The 19656-nt window shown below is 44.4% G+C and overlaps 1 protein-coding gene across 2 annotated transcripts; it reads right to left on the bottom strand.

The window, feature by feature from the left end:
- Window positions 1–864: 864 nt before the first annotated feature.
- Window positions 865–19595, bottom strand: c1qtnf12 (C1q and TNF related 12). Of its 2 annotated transcripts, none has more exons than XM_028409988.1 (8): window positions 18600–19595; window positions 8654–8758; window positions 7414–7525; window positions 7125–7309; window positions 5888–5996; window positions 4996–5089; window positions 2993–3071; window positions 865–2340 (listed from the first exon to the last, which is right to left on the bottom strand). In XM_028409988.1, exons 1-8 carry the CDS (start codon window positions 18759–18761, stop codon window positions 2242–2244), a joined length of 945 nt encoding a protein of 314 aa, XP_028265789.1. In that variant the 5' UTR covers window positions 18762–19595; the 3' UTR covers window positions 865–2241. The 2 variants fall into 2 exon arrangements, with proteins under 2 accessions (XP_028265789.1, XP_028265788.1); XM_028409987.1 differs by having other exon boundaries at window positions 18582–19595.
- Between the last annotated feature and the right edge of the window lie 61 nt (window positions 19596–19656).

The raw sequence follows: 19656 nt of genomic DNA on the forward strand, positions 1-19656 counted from the left end.
AGCGACTGAGATTCATGCTAACGTTCACAATAAGATGCTAAAATGCTTAGCATGTCAACATGATGCTACACAGTTGAAGCTCCTACTCAAGAAATTCCAAGATGGCTGCTCCATACATCAATTTGTAGAAATATACTTTTGAAAGTCTTTGTTGTACACACAAAAATACAGCCTAACTGATTTCTGAAGTACTAACAATGCTAATGTGGCTATTAGCATCCCTATTGTGAAATGTTGCAGGATTTGGGTCATGATGCTATTCCTAGCTCCAGCTCCAGTAGCATTGGTGTTAGCATGCCTTTAGCATGTGCTGATCATCATCATTACATTTTACTACATGGCTGTGCTGACAACCGACGTCTGATTGGTCAATCGCAGTGTTCCATGTGGTCCATTATTTCTGAGTAGCACATAGTCACTATGCTGAACTGACTGTTGCTATGGACGCGGGTCACCGAAGAACAACACATGTGATCTGCATAAAACTCTCCTATTCTTGGAAGAGGCCTGGTTACAGAATGCCGAATGGCCTTTCTACACTGCGATATTTAGCGATCTTATAAGACCATTGCATGACACACTACACCACGTGAATCTAACAAACTTTTGGTGCGACGTCAAGTTTGATGCGTGCAGATTGTACGATGACCATTTACTAAATCACAGGCGATCGCAGGTTGCGTTGTACGTCAACATGCGAGGAGGAGGAAGACGTGGATGCGGGGTGACAGGTCGCAGCAGATGTCACACTGTGAGTCAGTCATCCTAAATTTCTGACACTGCTAGAATTTTATCTCAGCTTGTCTTTGGTCGCAAGACGCTGACAACGTCGTGGAACCTGTCTCACAGGGCGACGTAAGACCACCGATTTAGAGCCACGACCAAAGATATCTCCACGATTCTCCTACGATGCTCGTCTTTCGTCTGTGACAGCCCAAGATCGCACAGTGTAAACCGGCCATTAGGACGTGTTAAGCCAGGTTTACACCGGCCTTGTAACGGAAGCGTAACAAAAGTGTGCAGAACACCAGAGAGAGAACACTGTGTGACTGAAAGGTGGCCGAGAAACAGCATTTTATATGATATAACATGCTGTTTATAAGGACAACATGAGGAGGGAGAAGGCAGCGAGAGAGGCAGCAGCTGTTCTCAGAGTGGACGGAGGAGCTGCTCTGTGTATTGATGGAGGAAACAGGTTTCAGCCTGATACATGCAGAGAGGACACGAAGCATCAGGCAGATTACTACGTGATGTTGTGAATCTCGTGGGAGCAGAAACACGTCTGGTGGGAACTGATGTCGCACTGGAGACACAACAAACAGGCGATGCTTACAGCCGGTGTAACTCCAGGGTTAGCATTTTTAGCACCTGTGGTTTTGAGACCCCCACTCAACAATAAATACACCATCAAATACCACGCCGGTGACGTGTAGATGTGTCTTAACAGCAAAATTGGAGAAACTACAAACATCATCGAGATGGTTGTACTGTAGAAGCGGTCAGATCGGTGAGCTTGGCGGTGACGTCACTGTAGCTCAGCATTAGCTTAACTTCTGATCTAAGAAATCATCATGTGGTGTTCGTTGGTGAAGATTTATCATTAGCTTCTGTTGGATGTTTATTGTCTGGATATAGGGCTCATTCTGTCTGAGCTGTATGATTACCCCTCACTGATTTGGAGGCGAACACGTGGTGGTTTTGAAGGAGATCACTGCCGTCTGATCACACTCATCTACATCTGTCCAGTGTACTCACAGAGTCTATGTACCACATTACATACATACATGTGAATTTTAATCAAAAAATAATAGTTCATGAGTGTGTACACAATATATATAGTTATAGCAATCAAAAACAAAGATATGTCAACATACATTAAACACATGCTCCATAGCTCTCCCAGAAACTACAGAGAACATTAAGAAATGCTTGTTTTACGGCAAAGGTCTTCAACAACCATGTAAGACACACTGTAACAGACACACTCTGGTTTATTGTACTGGTGAAGCAACATGCATCCAGGTTCCTGGAGGAGGGTGGGGGGCGGCAGTGCACTGTGAAACACAATCCGAGGTCCTCACACTGGTCCATTGACAAGCAGTCAATGTCAGCCTCACTTCCTTCCTTCAAACCCCCCCTCCCTCCCTGTGGTTCGGTTCTGTGTGACGGTGCGGTCCATTCAAAGATTCAAAGCGGTGCTGACCCACACCCCCCCCCCCTCATTTACCCGAGTGTGTGAGGCTATACGCCGAGCAGCATGCCCATGAAATCCGAACCGTTCTGTATTGTGATGGAAGCACCGGCGGCGTTATCCACAAATATGGAGGTGTACTGCCCCGCCTGCAGAGGAAGACGTACAGGGTTAATATGTGTGTGTGATCCCGGGGATCAGATGACACAAGTTCAGCCTGATTCTGATATGAATTTTATCTGCAAGTATGAACAGCAGGATGAGAATCAGGCAACAGTCATTCAGCATATGGGACAACCCACTGACATCCTGGCCGGCCAAACCCATTCATTCTCTTAGTGAACAGGTCCGGGGTCCCTCCCCTTCACAGCCACTTACAACACTGTACCGACCCGACTGACCCAGAGTAACCATTTACCTGGAATGGGGCCTGCTCTATGTGGTGACAGTCATTAAACAGTCATTATCAGATGTACGTGCTCCACTGCACACCATGACGGATTTCTTCTGTTCATAGTCTGGGTGTCACTCTGCCTGTGTCACATGTTTTGATTGATCCCTGGAAGTCTAAGGAGTCCACAAAGACCATCCTGACTAAAAGAATCCGGGTGTCTGGACAGACCAGGCTGCATCGCCTGTGACGGGTTCCTTCCCTGCACCCCTGGCAGCTTTAAAGACAACGCTGTGACTAAAAACAACACACTGACCATCGTGAAGAGCAGAAACTGTGTTGTCTGATCCCGACTGTTCACACTGGAGTGTGTGTTTAATGTGTGTGTGTGTGTTTAGTGCGCGGCTCACCTGCAGCTCCAGCAGCCCCTGAACGCTGACGGTGAATATCTTGCTGTTACTTTCTAATCCAACAATCATCTCCAGTGACCTGGACCAGATTAAAAACAACACTTCAGAATAAACACTGATTTCAAACACGTCACAGCTGCATTCTTAAAAATCTTGTGAGGTCAGCCGGGTGGAAAACTCCTTACATTAAAAAGACGGTCTAACATTTAGGAAATATGTGCGTTTGCCTTCTTGCCAAGAGTTTGATGAAGAGGTTCAATGAGGATTCCTCCCTGACATGTTTCTACAGGGAAGCAGTGAGTTCACATGTGTTCATGTATCAGAGACTTTGAATAAACTTTGAATGCAGCAGTCGTAGAGCACACAGATCCTGCAGAAAGTGGTCCCCACAGACTGACCGGTGCCTGGATGCTGGATGCTGGTGGACCTGTGCTCTGCAGCCTTCCTGCTCTTCCTGAATCTTGTGGATTTACAGCTGAAGTTGTTTCAGAGACCAGCCCCTGTCGGCCCCTGTGACAGTGTGAGCCTTTCCAGGTCGTCCACCAGCAGCACTCAGAAAACAGAGGCCATCACCTTGATGCAGACCTTCACTGATTTGGAGGCTGTTTCGATGTTGATCCCAGTCATCCAGGTCATTTTCACTCAGAAGGTTGAAGCGAGGCCTCTGGGTCTTCTTGCTCCTCCCAGCAGCTTCATCGGGTTTTGTCCACTGTCTCTGGCTGGCTCTTCGTCTCAGCCATGGTTACAAACAGCTGCAGAAAGCTCTCAGGACCCACCTCAGAAATGGCAGATTGTCTCTATGAATCCATTTCTGAGAAGTCTGGGGCCCCAGCTGGCTGGCGGCTTGGCGATTTGGAGTTAGTGCTCAGTGCCAGTGTCCTGCTCTGTTATTAGAATACTGTCAGTGGTCTCCTCATTCTTCCACAGGCCATGAACTTATCAATCATAGCATAACTCCCTGTAAAAAAGGGGTTTACATTTGCAGTTTTGGAGAAGATACAGTGACCTTTAGGGAATTTTGGAACTTTATACAAAGCCAGGGCAGCTGTTTCCAGACTCTGTGCTAAGCTAGGCTGGCTAGCTGCTTCATATGCAGAGTGGTCCGGATAGAAAGCTATCGAGCACATTTCCCAAATGTCAGACTTTTTCTCTTAACAACTCAGCGCCCTCACAGGCGGTGTGGATGGCTGTAACATCGCTGCAGCCTCTAACCACACAGTGAGAGCACTGGCTCCTGTTCAGTGGAAAATGCTACATTTCTATGGCAAATCAATCACGTTTGTCCTCGTTCCAACGGCCATCACAATGAGCCTCATTTCACATTCTCTGCATTTTCGTGTGTGGGAGGCCGAGACTGGCTGGAGCTTTGGCTCAAAAAAAAGCAACAGCCGAGCAGTCTTCTGGGTTAAGTAACCCATCATAATAATATTATTTATACGTTCCCTCATTGTGCCACAGTAGAAGGGAGGCTGCAGAGCTCTGCAGAGTCCAGGGAAGACGTTTGGGAGCAATTCATTTCAGCAGTTTTCACTGACTTTGTATAAATAGAGATTTTTTAAGATGGGAAAGAACGGGATATATTTTTTTTTTAATCAAACACTTCTCCCACATGTCAAACAAGGGGCTATCACTGCTGTGCTGCTCAGCCCGAGGTGTCAAAGGTGAATCTATAAAGATTAGCTAGGCGACAGGGACGAGAGCTCTAAATGAGAGGACATTCCCTATAAAGACCAGGCCCTGCTTTTAATACAGGAAATGCCACACTGGTTCCATACAAAGTGTAACAGACAACAGAGGTAACGGCTCATAAATCCTGCTGAAAGCAGAGGCAGCATTAATTATCAGCCGGGGGAAAGTAAACAAAACAAGAATGTCAAAAATGCAAAGTGAGGCCGTTGTAGTGAAATTAACGACTTCTCGGGATCAAATTCACTCTTATTTTTTCTCCGAAAATAAAAGTTAACCACATGATTACAGTGGCGTCAGGTGGATGGGAGACCTACGTGTATCTGTGGCAGAGTGACTCGATGCAGATCAGCACCCGGACGTTGTCTCGGGCTTTGAGCTGGCTCTTGCTCCTCTTCACCTCATTGTGATCTGAAAGTAAGAAAAAAAACGTTCACATTCATTTCAGCCCCTTTCACACAGACATCTCACTATAAAGCTGCCGTGAAGGCGTCCTCTTTAGGCTGTCTGTCTTTGAAAACAGAGCCTTCAAAGACCTGTGCCTGTCAGAAACACCTCTAAACACCTCTAAGTTTAACCTTCAAACAGGAAACATGCACTCTTGGCACCTCAGCATGTCTTCAATATAAAATAACATTAAACTGGTGGCTCTTGTTGAACATGTCTTGTTATTTCACATGCACGTTTAATGCACTGTCAGGTTTATGTGGTGTTTGGAGGCAGTCGGTTCCTCTCAGGCTGTTTTAAACAGTTCATTTTAGAGAGCGTAGCTCTCTGTGGTTTAACAGTGAACGGGTCACATTAGTCACACTATAGAAATCCTCTCCCTGTTGTCTCCTCAGACCTCCACCCATTCACAGCTTTAACTGTGCACCATCCCAGCCCTCCATCAGAACCCTCCTTTTCTGACCCACTATTTGTTCCACCTTCGCTCATATAAGTTTAGACTAAGGCCGCTGTGATGCCACCTTTTAACATTTAATAGGGAAACAATGCTGCAGCCCACGATCTGTTCACATTCCGTTTGTTTCTGACTACAATGCTGTTCAACAAGTGTGTATTGATGATCAACTGTTAATGCTGCCAACTCTGCATCTTACTGATGTAATGAGCTGTTTTAGGGGAGGCAGGACAAAGGAGATACGTTAAGTACGACCATAAACTCCCATGCCTGTGGAGTAGAGGAATAGAAAATGTATTGTGATTTACCGATGTGGACATTAGCAGAGAACTGGTAGATCCCTGTTACGGGAGCTGTGAATCTTCCAGTGGACTGGTCCATGCCCGACCCTCTGAGGAAGGCTCCTTTAGCAGGCGGCTGAAAGCAGAAGGTGCAAATATCACTACCTTCACTTCTCAGAGCGATCCATACATGCTGTACCTCGTTTGTTCTGAACAGTTCTGGCTATTTAGATAAACGGTCTAATAATTAATGTTTCTAACATTAAATTCTGAGTTTTTTCAAACTCTGTGGAGCAGATTATGTAGAGTCTGAAGGGTTAAATCATCATTTTGACATGCAGCATGGGAGGTAATTTATTCAGAATGTGTGGAAAAAAATGACTTTTCTTGAAGATTGACAGGTCATCTTAACAACCTAATGTGAACATGTGTCAGGCCTCATTAGAAAGCTGTGATTACGCTCTTTCCTGTGATGTGTGTTTCACTGGAGTTTGTGAAACCTCAGACAGATGTGTCAGACTTAAAGCTGTGCGCTGAATACATGTGATGCATTTTCACACCTTTATTTCCAAAACCTTGTCACGCTGATGAGCAGCTGGTATTTCTGTGTAGATATTTGCTCTGATGCAGATCATCTGTCAGGCTTTACAGTGAAACGTGTTTTTTGTATTATTAGTGACAGAGATAAGTAGCCCGCTGTCTTTATGCAGTTAGCATAATTAAAAAGCTACAGAATCCTGGGAACACAGCATAAAGAGAGGAATCTGTATTTCTGAGTCTGCAGAAACATGAAAACATATTTTTCCACAGGAGTAGTAACACGTCTTCACTAACATAGTGCTGCGTTAGCATGTGTAATAGCTTAATCCTCCCTCCTCCAGGCCTGTCCTCAGCCCGTCCTAACAGGGCATAGTTCTTCCACTACAGCATGCCGTTTCAAACAGTGTCTATTTCTGTCCTCTCCACACTTTATTCCAAGTCACAGACAGAGTGCCTTTTGTGTGCCGCCCAGAGAGGGTGATGTGTACAACTGAAAAAGGCGATATATTTGACCAGAGAGGCAGTCTAAGTCTCAGAGTGCCAGGGCCGGTTACCAACCAGGAGATGATCCTCTCGGAATTCTCCCACATGCAAACTAAGCAACGATTACCAAACACTCAGAGAAACAAAGCATGCACACACACCAGGCAGAGGGGGATTAGCCAAAACTTCTGCAGCCATGAGCAGAACTGACTCATAAACATTTACTTTCAAACAAACTTACTGTCTGGAAGTTCTGGAGCTCCACCAGAGTCTTCTTGTCCACCACCACAGGACCCTTCAGCTTGCAGTGGAAAGCTTCTTCTATTCGCCGGTAGGAGGTCATCCCCTCCAGGGTGAGGAGGGGTGTGGGCAGCTGGCTGGGGCTGGTCTGTCTGTCCAGGGCTGCAGCTCTCCTGTCTGTCGCCTCTGACAGAAACGCATCAGGGTCAGATTGGATTTCCAGCAGGAGTCCAACCATCAGCTCATTAACAGGTGATTAAAACAGGTACACTCAGAGGAGATGCTCCTACCTTTTATCATCTCTTTGAACTCCTGGAGAAGAACCTCCTGGGTGACTTCGGCCCCAGGAGAGCCGGGCGGTCCCTGGGGGCCAGGAGGTCCTGGAGGACCAGGTGGGCCTGGCTAATAAAAGACACACACACAAAACACTGTCAAGCACCGTCTGTAAAAGGGAATCAGGTCAGGTCAGAATTTCACATCAGACAGGTTTCTTCAGCTTCTAACAGAGGCTGCAAAATCTGGAGCTGCACTTCCTCAAGTGGCCACATGAGGCTCCAAAGGTGAGTCAAGCTTAGCTCTCCAGGTTAAAATTAGATGTAAATGTGACATTAGAAATTCAATTGTATTTAAATAGCACCTTTTACATCCAAAATCGTCTCTAGGTGCTTTACAGAGACCCAGAGCCCGACCCACCGAGCAAGCAGACAGTGACAGGGAGGACTCCGTTTTAACAGAAAGAAACCCTGAGCAGGACCAGGCTCACAAAGAGAGGGAACCATCCTGGCCGGGTACAGGAGGAGCAGAGCGGAGAAGACGAGGACCACTGTGATGACTGTAACCTGATTCAAACCATTTAAGATGAAGCTTAATCTGGTATCTATGGAGGGGAATTAGGACCACCTTAAAAAAAACACAGTGGTCATGTTGAACTTATGAACTGCCTCCATGATTGGAGGACAACCATTAAAAAGACTCAGTAGTGATGAAAGCTAGCATCTCCGGTGCAACCATCCCATGTCATCCACTCTGCATTCTTTATGCTATGATGGTGTATATAATGTGTGTGTGTGAATCATAAATTAATTTATGCATGCATGTTTGAGTACTACTAAAGCCTTCAAGACTTGAACTTATGCATACTTCAGAGTGGACACTGATTGACAGCTGCTCACCTTAGCCCAGATACAGATTCAAAGTCTGTATTTTCCATTTAAATGTGATTTTCTGGTGGAGTGTATATATATATATATATATATATATATAAAAATATATATAAAAATGTTTTGCATACATGTAGCATACATTTGGCTTTGTGCTCCACCTCTTTGCCCGTATTTGGATTAACCCAGAGTTAGGTGCTGCCAAGATGGCGACTACTGTAGCTTCCAAAACCGCTCTTCAGGAAACCAATGGGTGACATGAATGAGGGGTTTGTCCATGTTTATTATGGCTCATGACTGTCTGTTGGGGCCATTATGAGCTATAAAACTGAAGAAGCCTGTCAGACATTGGCCAATACATTTGATTTACCAGGGGTCGTTTGCGTTTGCGACACTTTCCAGGGAAGTTTCCACCAGGTCTTTTGACAAAGTCCATCCATGATCCCAGTGGATCCACCCTTTGGTGGTCTGAACCCTGCAGAAAATATCAAGACAAGTCAGAGGATAATAAATAATGATAGAATCATTCTTTTTTAGAGAAAACAACATAAAGGAGGATAAACAAACTGCATGGTGAGCCTGCTAATGATAATTGACGACTAAATAATGCTGTCATTTATGTTCAGATATTTTTGTCTCGGTCCAATGAGTCAGTATTTCTTCCATCTTTGGAAAAGCTTGCCCTAAGATACAATTAACTGGTGCCAGACAGCAGGGAAGGTCAAACAGGGAAACCTCCAGGTCCACTGCAGGGTGTTTTGTTCAGTCAGCCATCAGTCACCGTTCTCCTCTGAAAGCTTATTTTTTCATTCCAGATAATTCGCTCAGGTGCCACGTCACTTCTTATTTGCCCAACAGCCTTGGATGAATGTAAACAAACCCTGTCAAGTGATTTTTTTTTTCAGCACATGAAAATTTCCATGAGCACCCTGGTGAAAAATGAGTCTGCTCTGCCTGTGTGTGTGTGTGTGTGTGATGTCGATCCTGTGGACCGCAGGCCTCAATTACTGTAGTTTATAACAACATGTCAGAGTGGCTAACACTTTCTCCCTCACCCAAAGACGAAGTAGTATTTTCTTTTATTAAAGCTGCTCGTTTGAGTAATGTAATGATGGAAAAATTAATAAGTAAGATAACAAATGTGTGCGCAGTGTGCACGGGTTGTTTTCACTCTGAAAAAAGAAAACTCATTTATAATAAATGACTGTATAGGAGCCTGGGATCTGTTACAGAGATAAGAAAAGGGCCTCTGCAAGCAGCGCTACAACTGGCTTGTTTTCATTCTGGTAAAATGCGAGGCTGAATGAATTCCAATTACAGCGAGCTCAGATCTTACTCTAACCCTTCCCCAAATGTCAAGAGCCTTCAGTTGAGATAGACGAGGAGATAAAGACGAGCCACGGAGGTGAGCTGTCTGAAATGGAATTTGTTTAGGTTTGGCAGCGGGACACGGATCACTTATCTGCTAAACCAACATGCCCCTTTCTTCGCTGTTTTAAGACTTGCCTCTTGTTCCACCGCAACACAGTTACTCCTTGTTTGTCTTTTGAATACGCTGAAATAAAAATCTGTTTTTTATGTTTTGGATTTGCAGCTCTCTCTCTCTCTCTCTCTCTCTGGCTTCTCTCTGACAGCAGACAAAATAAACAACTTAACAGGCGTGCAGGCGCTGGCTGCACGTCAGATTGTTCTGTGTTTCTGTTGTAATTCTGAGGCTTGGAAACAGATAAAAGGAAGACTGATTTGGTCAAGAACACTTTTTTTTTAAAGTTACTCGATACATGTTTCCATGAGCCTTCAAGCCTGCCAGAAAAAATGCTTTTTCCTTTGCCATGTCAATTTTTTATGTTCATTAGCAGAAAGGAAATGTTTGACAAAATACTTAATTCTTCTCTGCAGAAATGTAGATGATAAGATTCATACCACACACACACACACATCAGTCTGCACAATATGAAGCGAAGCTAGCAGCTGTTTAGCCTAGCTGTAAGTCAGACAGAGAAAAACGTGCATTTCCCAACACTTAGTAAAACATAAATCAACAAACATAGACACTTCATGCTGAAGTCCTTTTTTGGAGATTTCCAACTAAAACAAGATCCCCAAATTTAGTAACAGATCCTCACAAAACTGTGAGAATAAAAAGCTGCAGACAATCATCTGAAGTGTCTTAGTTTGAGGGTGATAGCTGCGTCTCCATCTCAGCTTTCAGAGGCTTCTTTTGAAAACTGACAGTGACCCATGAGCAGGACAAAGCTGTCCAAGTTTAAAAGTCTCCTTCAGCCAACAGGTTGACTCTGAAGGAGGATTCACTGCACATACTGAAGCGTTAAATGGCCCTTTAGTGACACAGGTTTTACAGATATGGTCTTAATGATGGTCTGGTGATGCTAATGACAAACTAGAGCTGTTCTATAGGGAGCCTATCCACTCCTGATACTGGCTGCAGTTCAGCTAGATGGCGCTCTTGAGACAGTTCTCTATGAATAAGACAGCCTGCTCTCCATGAACTGAGTCTTTACACTCAATCTAAAAATGACACAAATTAAAATGTGTTACATGGATTACCCTGTTAAATTTAACATGTTAATAAATGTGCCCGACCTTAAGGCAATCGGTTTCTCTGCTGTTTCCAGTCTTTAAGCTGAGCTAAGCTGCTCCAACAGACGTCAAAACTCTCTCCATCTTCTCTATTAAATACAGGGATTATCAAAGTATTGCTTCCAGATAGCATTTTGTAAGAATAAATCTTAACATGTTGATAGTGTTGCTTCGTCGCCTGTGGCTGTGAAACTTGGCCAATGACAAGGTGATGAGAAGCGGCTGATAATTCTAAAGGTTTGCTCTTGATGTCACAGATCGCTGGATTGGTTTTTAAGGATCCAAACCAGTGCAAGTTTGCCCACACACGTGACCTATAATTACACATCTTATCTATGTAAAAATAAAAAAGAATACAGCGTATCACTGCCGGGAAATCAGCCATACTCTGAGCTTGTTATCCTCTTTAACACACGCCATTGTAATTAAGCCATTAAACCTTTGCCCTGCAGGATTTTTTGTGCTCAGCGAAGAAAGGTAATTATTACCTTCATTTCTGAGCTGAGAAATAACAGCAGATCATTGTATAAATAATTTAATCACCAGCTTAAAGAAAGCTTAACTTCTTCCATCAAAAACACTATGTTCTCTTTCTGTACGTAGGGCTACCTGACGGCTGGGATGGCTCAAAATCCGTCTGATTCATTGTATACAGGTGTGTGTCTGTCTCAGCCGAGAACTTCAAAGACTCCACACATGCAGTCATGAAAACCATATTGCTTGATGACACAGAAAAAGCTGTCAGGAGCGTTCAATCTCTCACTGGCTGCTATTGACTGTGGCGTAAAGTAAACCACGGATTCCCCTCGCATAGCTCAATATCAGCACGTACATGTTGTGAACAAAGTGGGGAAGGCGTGGGTCCAGGTATCAGTCTGAGAGCTGATGAAGAACACCGGCGCTCCGGCTTTGATCACCACTGATGTGTGAGTGCCTCAATGTGGCCTCGTCTGTCAGCAGGTGTGAGCACACGCCTTTCCAGCATGGGCCGCCAGAATGTGTCAGGTATTCTGTCTGAAGGTGAGAAATCTTCCAGACAGAGTTCCTCTTTGTTGGTTAGGCTCTAACTCACACTGCATTACAAGCATTACAATTTAGTTAAAATAACAGCTAGTATCTGCCAAATGTTTTTGAGAAAATGCTCTGTACCCCAGTGAAATCTGAAGCTACAGCCAGGAGGGTGTTAGCTTAGCATAAAGACAACATGCACCTATCAGCGCCTTTAAAACTCACTGATAAAATCAATGGAGCCTTTTTTTCTAAATTCAAGTCAAAGGTTAGCTTAGCTCAGCATCATCACCACAGATGAAAGCAGAACAGAGTTTGTTTCTGTCCAACCAAAATCTACACATTGCTGTTTCATGGCAGCTTCTGTGAACGTGAAGTCAATTTTGTTTTTCTAGCCACCATATGTCAACAACAAGCCACATTCAGAGAGTCAGGCTAACACTTTTTCCTTTTCCAGTCAAAACTGCCAAGCCAGTTTACTTTTCTGCTTACCTAAAGACACATCTTTTGGATATTGTCTAAGAAAGAATGTATGACCTGCAGCAATAACAAATCCCACAGGCTGGCCAAAATGGAAAACAGGAACCTATTGCCCATTGTGATCCATTTATGAGACTGACACAGGTTGCATTAGGAGAAGTTGGAGGTAGGGTTGGGTGATAAAGCAATCTCACAATGTGATGATGATAAAATTCAGGTCAATAAGGATCATTTTTATCCAATGATACATGACAGAAAAGTACAATAAGTGCCTGTAACAGTTTTTTTAAGCATGCAAGCACTTTGTTGTCTGAATGTTGTCCAAGCATAAAGGACGATCGGCTAGCAGCAGCACACATGCTAATGTTTGGGCTACAACAGCCGTGCACCCAAGTTTAAGAGGAGTGAAGAGACCAAGACATGAGTAAGAAGAAAATCCTGCCCCGATACCAGTACCAGCTCCAGTACCACACACACCACGAGTCTGAAGCATGTCAAAGCCCACACACAGGGCAATATATGGTCCTAACAATCAGCCGTATGTAGAGTGCACCGTAAACAGATTGCTCCCTTCTGCCAAGTCCCGCCCCCACAAACACACGAAAATGCAGACACACAAATACACAAAACAAAACAACAAACCACACAGTGTTTTGTAAAGGGATCACACCCCACAAATGTTGGAAATAATTGCACGCCTGTGATGCAAAAGTACATGTAGTGAATATATTTGATCACTTTCTATTGTTGATAGTGCTGTGTGTCCATGGCTTGCAATAAAAGTCAAGAATGATGGTTTTATTTACCTATTCCACAGTGAATTTAGAGTTTTTGGATCAATTAGTGAATCAGTTGTAATCATGTTGATCCTTCACAGAAGCCCATAAGGTTTTATTGCCCAGAGAAGAATGGCTCTGGTCTACACAAATAACTCTTCTGCGTGCACTGTTTTAAATGTGTTTGTCATGTAGTTTGGGGAAAATTAGGTTGAATTTATTTGAAGCAATAAAAATGGGAAATATTTCCCTGGGGCAACGTGCCACCAAAAACACAAACACAACTGTTAAAACATGTCTCTGGGGCTGCAACCAGATACTGAAACTCTACTCCTCTGCAGGCAGCTCCTGAATTCTTCTGTGTGCACAGCTGAACTTATCTTATTTTCACTTATCTGTTTTTCTACCTGTCCGTAAACACAAGACGACATGAAACTTTTAGCTGCTGATAAAAATGTTGCACATGCAGGCTTTAAGGTTGGACGGGATGATGAAGAGCCTTCCATAATCCCTTGTTTTTACATCCCTGTGCTGCTCCCTGTGCAGTCATCCATGCATGGGTGGAAGGGCCTAACGCTGGGCCAATGCTGGCCTCATGAAGGCAGGGATCCCCAGGCTGTGTGGGATGAGGGGATCCTTCTAACCATGTTCCCCTCCGCTGCACTTCACAGACACAGATTGTCTTGAGGATTTAACGCTGAGGAGCTAAATACAGTTAGGCATGCAATGTTGACTCTGCTCTCTGTGTTATTACTCAATTGGTGAGCATCGTGTGCAAAGCATAATTACTCCATCACACCCTGAGGATGCTGTTATTAGGCCAACAAATGTTGGAGGAACACATTTGGAAGTGTGAATTAAATCTAGTGATTATAAAGCTGAGCATGTTTTTCATTTTGTGGCATGATTATAAGTTGTCGTTTCCACTGTTGTCCCAACAAATGTGCATTTCTTTGGTGCAGGAGAAAGTGAATAAATTTGTATTTACGCTCATGAAATCACCTGAAAAAAGCAATATAAGCTGAAAGGAACTATGATTGCGGTGTCACATCTGGTTTGTGTACAAATTATAGCTTTGAAATTGGAGTGAGTGCTCATTTTCCCTGTGGTAGGTAAAATGAGCTGCTGAAAAGCAGCTTCCATTGCGGGTACATGGTCTGCATATGGGTTGACTGCAGGTAGGGCTTTAATGTAGGAAGTCATTAGATCCTCCTCCGTTTTATACGATTCATTTGTGGTTCTAGATGATGTTACACAACTACATAACTGTATTTAGTTTCTCACTTTTTCCTGACAAGCTGGGTTATAATAACCAAAATATGATATGTGGAGACATCTATGCCAGTCGTCACCACTCACTACTGATGTTCCCCAGGGTTCTTTCCTGAGGTCGCTTCTCTTTATAATCTTTTTCTTCCTCTTATCCTTTTATTTTATAAGTTTAACATCAATTTCTGTTGCTACGCAGATGACACCCAGCTCTACCTGTCCACCTAGCTTACAGGAAATCAAATCCTAGCTCTCTTGCAGCTTTCTCAAACTAAATAGTTACAAAACTATTGTTTTTCTCATTGGTAATAAATTCACTTTGACAAAACTTCACACTGATAACTCAGGTTTTTCCTTCCCTCAGGCCAGGCTTTGGTTGTCATCCACGACAACATTCTATCATTGCAGGCTCACACCAATTATATCAATAATGTCAGGAAGCATATAATTTAATCCAGTGTTTCCCAACCTTTATTGAGCCATGGCACATATTTTACATGTAAAAAAAAAATCCAACGGCACGGCACACACACAGAGGGCACTGAGTTAAGGTAGCGGTCACGCTGTCAGATTAGACGATGCATGCGCCGACACAAACGTCCGTTCACTTATCCAACTCTAGGGGGTAGTTAATTGTTCTGCCCGTTAACGTATGTTACTAAAAGTGGATAATTGCCCACGTCACACCTGATGATCTCTAACGACACAACTGCCTCTGCCCTTCGAACCATTTTCACATCCAGTATTGATTATTGTGACTCCTGTCTTTTTGCTCTCCCTATTAAGAGACTAAAACTGGTCTCTCATCATTACAGAACACGCTCCATTGATCACATCACTCCTGTCCTTTAACTGCTCTATTGGCTCAAAATCAATCACACCAAACCACAACCTCGCTCCTTCCTACCTGTCTGAAGCCCTGCACATTAACATACCCTCCCACACACTCAGGTCTTCTCCTTTAATCAACCTCACTGCTCAATCTGCACAGGTGACTACTATGGGATCCGTTTATGACCATTTCTGTAGTGCATTTGGACATTTTGAATTATTATTAATATAATATATTATTGTTATAGGACAAAAAAACATTTAAAAAATACAGAATATTAAAAAAAGAAAATTATACGATTAAAACAAATATATTAACAAAAATGGAAACCAGCAGGTGCACCGAGCAGTCACTTCCTGTACCTGTATCATATGGGCTTGCCACAGCTCTGGGTCTCCCAAGGGAGGAGTTAATGTGATCTGAGTGACAGAACATTTTCACAACATTGTATTTGTTATAAACTTGTCTGCCTCTCAGCAGAACAGTGTCAGTTAGTATAACTGCTTGTGGAGTAAATATCTATAATAATATTAATAAATATACAGTATGCATACATAAGCTAGATAGAAATGCCAACTGTATCAGAACAATTGTGTGACCTGCTCACAAAATCATGTGAGGCAGGAAGTATGAACCATTTCATGCCATTAGTGTATTGTGTAGTCTTTTAGTTCTTTGTGGCTATTAGAGAATGGTTTGTTTGCTTTCTTCCGAGATAGCTTAGCTTAGCATAAAGACTGGAAACAGATAGAATCAGCTAGTCTGGTTCAATCGTGTGCAGAATAAACAGAATATATTTAATATCTATATGCATTAATTAGCTTGTGGTGCTACAAAAGTTTATGACCGCAAGCTTGCTGGGTGATCAGTTTCCCGTGTTTATGCTAAGCTGAGCTGTTAACGTCAATGTTTCTACATCTGCAGCGATGCATCTGAACTCTCATCCTTTGTTGTCAGTAACAAAAAAGCACTACAGTGCGTTTTATTTAGAAGCCTCAGTTGACAAGTTTACTATAAAAAGCAGCAGATATTGTGATATTGCGCCTTCGGAAACATGACCAGCACATGATAAGAATCAAGCAAGATTAAGGGATTTTTATAAATCTGGCATCAATCTGAAGCCGTTACAACTGAGACGAAATCCAAGTCAAACACCCACTCCGTGTTTGTGAGGTGAAAATCCAACACTGTGGCTAATTCTACTGCTAAACTTCAGTCACGACAAAAGATGGTTTGTTTTTAATTTCTTTTCTGCTCTCATTATGTAATTAAACAATGTTAAATAAGCATAACCTTTGTCTGACATATTGAAAGTAGTTCACACCACCAGCACTGTCTGAGAGGTGTGTCCTGCTTCCTGTGGGACTCAGCCTCGTCTCTTGCGTGTAGGTTGATCCAAAAGGTCCCACACGCTGCTGCATTAATCATCACTCGGGATGAGAGAGAGGAAACAAAAACCTTTGCCTCGGGCTAAACCCAGCCATTACTCAACACGCCAGGCGTGATGTTTGACTTGACTCCCTCCATTACAGCCATCACAGATCCCTCAGCAGTGACAGATCCCCTTCATCTTTGAGAGGAGAGCAATAAGACTCGCACCTTTTGACATGCTGCTCTAACGCTGCGCGGCATGACGGTTTCACAGAGATCACACTTGTTTGAAACGTTCATCATCTCATTATAAAAATTCCACTCGCAGCACAACTCCACACCTCACTGTTGTGATCACTTTCAAATGGAAAATCTCCAGAGGAATGCAGCACTGGAGCGCACGCTGCCAGCAGCCCACACACAGGATTGGTCAGATAGAAAGCGAATGCCATCATAAGAACTGTTTCCACTGGGCACAAGGGAAAAAATGTAAATGTGGAGTGTAAATGTTTGGCTTGTTTGAGAATACAAGTTGCTTGCCAAGACAGCTCCAATGGACGTGTTGTTTTCTCTGAAACCTAACAGATGTGTAATAGGATAAACTTACAAACTACCCAAGAAAAGCAAGTTTACCACTTTTCCTGGTGTGTGGCAAGCTTCTTTCTGTCTTTGAAAGGAAACCCAGAGAGAGTGGCACCAGCAAATGCAACCCTGGATTCAACCACTTCCAAGCTTAAATCTCAGGTTCCATCAGAGGTGACAATGTTTGGCAAAAACACTATCAAGCAGAACACTGCGTCTTAAGAGTGATTATGTCATTACCGTCTGATTGGGGGAGATGAGATGAAAAGAATGTTCGCGAGGGAGGCACAGGGGGCTAATCCTCACCGAGGTGTTCCCTTTCAGGACCCTTTCTATGGGGCTTTGTGAGGGGCTTACACGGCATGTTGCCCCAGTTTTCAGGGCCACACCGCCCCTATCGGATGTCCCAGACACAGCGGAGTCAGACTCGGCCTGTGAGTGACAGAATCAATGGGCTGGGAACAACAACATCACCACCACAGGTCTGTAAATATCTGCCCACCTAACTTTCCCAGGAGTTACATCATGCCCTGCAAGGCAGCGTGCCGGGGGGGGGGGGGGGGGTGGGTTTTGTGAAGACGCCCTGAACCCTATGGGGATGAGACAAGGACCAGTGTCCCGGTAGGGTGTAATCTTCAGCAAGCTTCAGGGTTGACACAAGGTCATCCTTCATAGCTGCTGCTTTTATAGGGCAAACCAAGTCAAATAAACACTGCCAGGCCACAGCCACCTACAAAGTGCTCCTTGGAGATACAAAGGAAACCTCACGGCTGGTTCAAGGGGAGGGGGTGGAGGCAGTGAGACTGCCTCATTGGAACTGAAGGGAAGGCTGGTATACAGGGCGGTGAGGGTTACATGAGAATGCCAACATAATGGGTGGGCTGAAAGCAAAACAAATACCCTGCTGGAAACCCTCACAAATATGTAACACCAGCTACAACCAACAAATAACAGAGTCAGAGGCCAACTGTTGCTCTTTAAAATGGAATGGTACTACTGCAACGTTCTGTTCTAATGGAAACTCCTCAGCTCTTTGAAAAAAATCTAAACTATGAATATCTAACATCCCCATCTGTGATTTTAAAATCTTCGGCCCTGATTTGTTCACACAGGCTGGAAAATTGGTGTCAGACACCCGCAGCGTGCACTAATTGATGCATTCATCACCCTTTAGATGTCCACATTCCATGCATTCCTCCGGAAGTCATCCATTTAGAGTTTCACACATTTCGGTCTGTCACACTGTCTCAGGCTTGACCTGGTGGGGCACACCTGTCCTGTCCAGGCTTTTACTTTACCCCCACCACACAGCCAGAAACCTGCAAACACATCTACAAACTGAATCTACCTAAAAGCATGAAATGTCAAAAACTCTCTACCTTGACGCTTCCGCCCACCTCTTCACTGTTGGACAGAGTTGCATTGTATGTCTCCGTGTGTTGTGGCGTGGCCTCCTTCGGCCTCTTTCTCTCCTTTTTGGCATCCACTCCATCCATGAGGATGCACTGAGTCCAAAACACCACAGCCATCACTGCCAGAGGCCCAGCCCCGCACCACATCTTCACAATCAGCGCCACAGTCCCTGCAGAAAAACACGGCAAATCTTCTGCTGGTGAAGTCAGACTGCAGCTGAGGATGCCCAGAAGGCTCACAAACACAGAGTCCCAAAGGGGAGCAGGAGACTGGAGGAATGCAGCTTCAGGGACTCCCTGTCCAAGAGACTGTCAGACTGACTGCTGCCGCTGTTGCTCCTCTCTTGATGAGTTCTCAGCCAGCACAGCGTTGCAGGGGCACTGCTAAGTCTAGCCAGAAAGCCAGGAGGCTTACTCAACTATGAAATGTGTCAAGCAGAATGGTCCAAGGGAATGACAGATCGGCGCAGATCTGACAGCAAATAAACCCATTAGTGAGATTTTTCACGCTTTCTGCTCTGTTGGGGGGTGAGGTGTTGGAGGGAGTTGGGCTGTGGCGGGGTGAGTTGGTGGGCAGGGGGGATACAGGGGGCAAAAGAAGAAGCAGAGAGGAGGGGTGTCCAAAGCTGAGGGTGGGCTGTGGGGGCCAGAGATGGATAGTAATATTCTCCTCTTCCCTGGCTCTCTCCTGCTGTTTCTCACACTGAGCAGTGGATCCAGGCTGCAGCAGAGTGGTGTGGGAGCTGGATCCACAGACACAGGGCTTTCATCAAAACATGCAAAATCAAGCTGTCGCTGCCCGCGGGGATGCAGAGGAAACGAAGGCCAACGGGAGATGGATGAGGTCCAGTGCTGAGCTCCTCTTCTTTAGGTGTGAACTGTTCCCTCAGGTATCGGTGCGCGCGGTCTGACACACCTCAGGCGCTGCGCCGCCCACAGATTCAAAGCACGGTAGCTCAGCTGCACTCCCTGCCCCTCTGGTCTCAGTCGCTCTCTGACTGAGCTCACAGAGGAGTTTTATCATCACCCATTCTCCCTCCCC

Source organism: Parambassis ranga, chromosome 7 (genome assembly GCF_900634625.1).
Source record: "Parambassis ranga chromosome 7, fParRan2.1, whole genome shotgun sequence".
Classification (NCBI taxonomy): domain Eukaryota; kingdom Metazoa; phylum Chordata; class Actinopteri; family Ambassidae; genus Parambassis; species Parambassis ranga.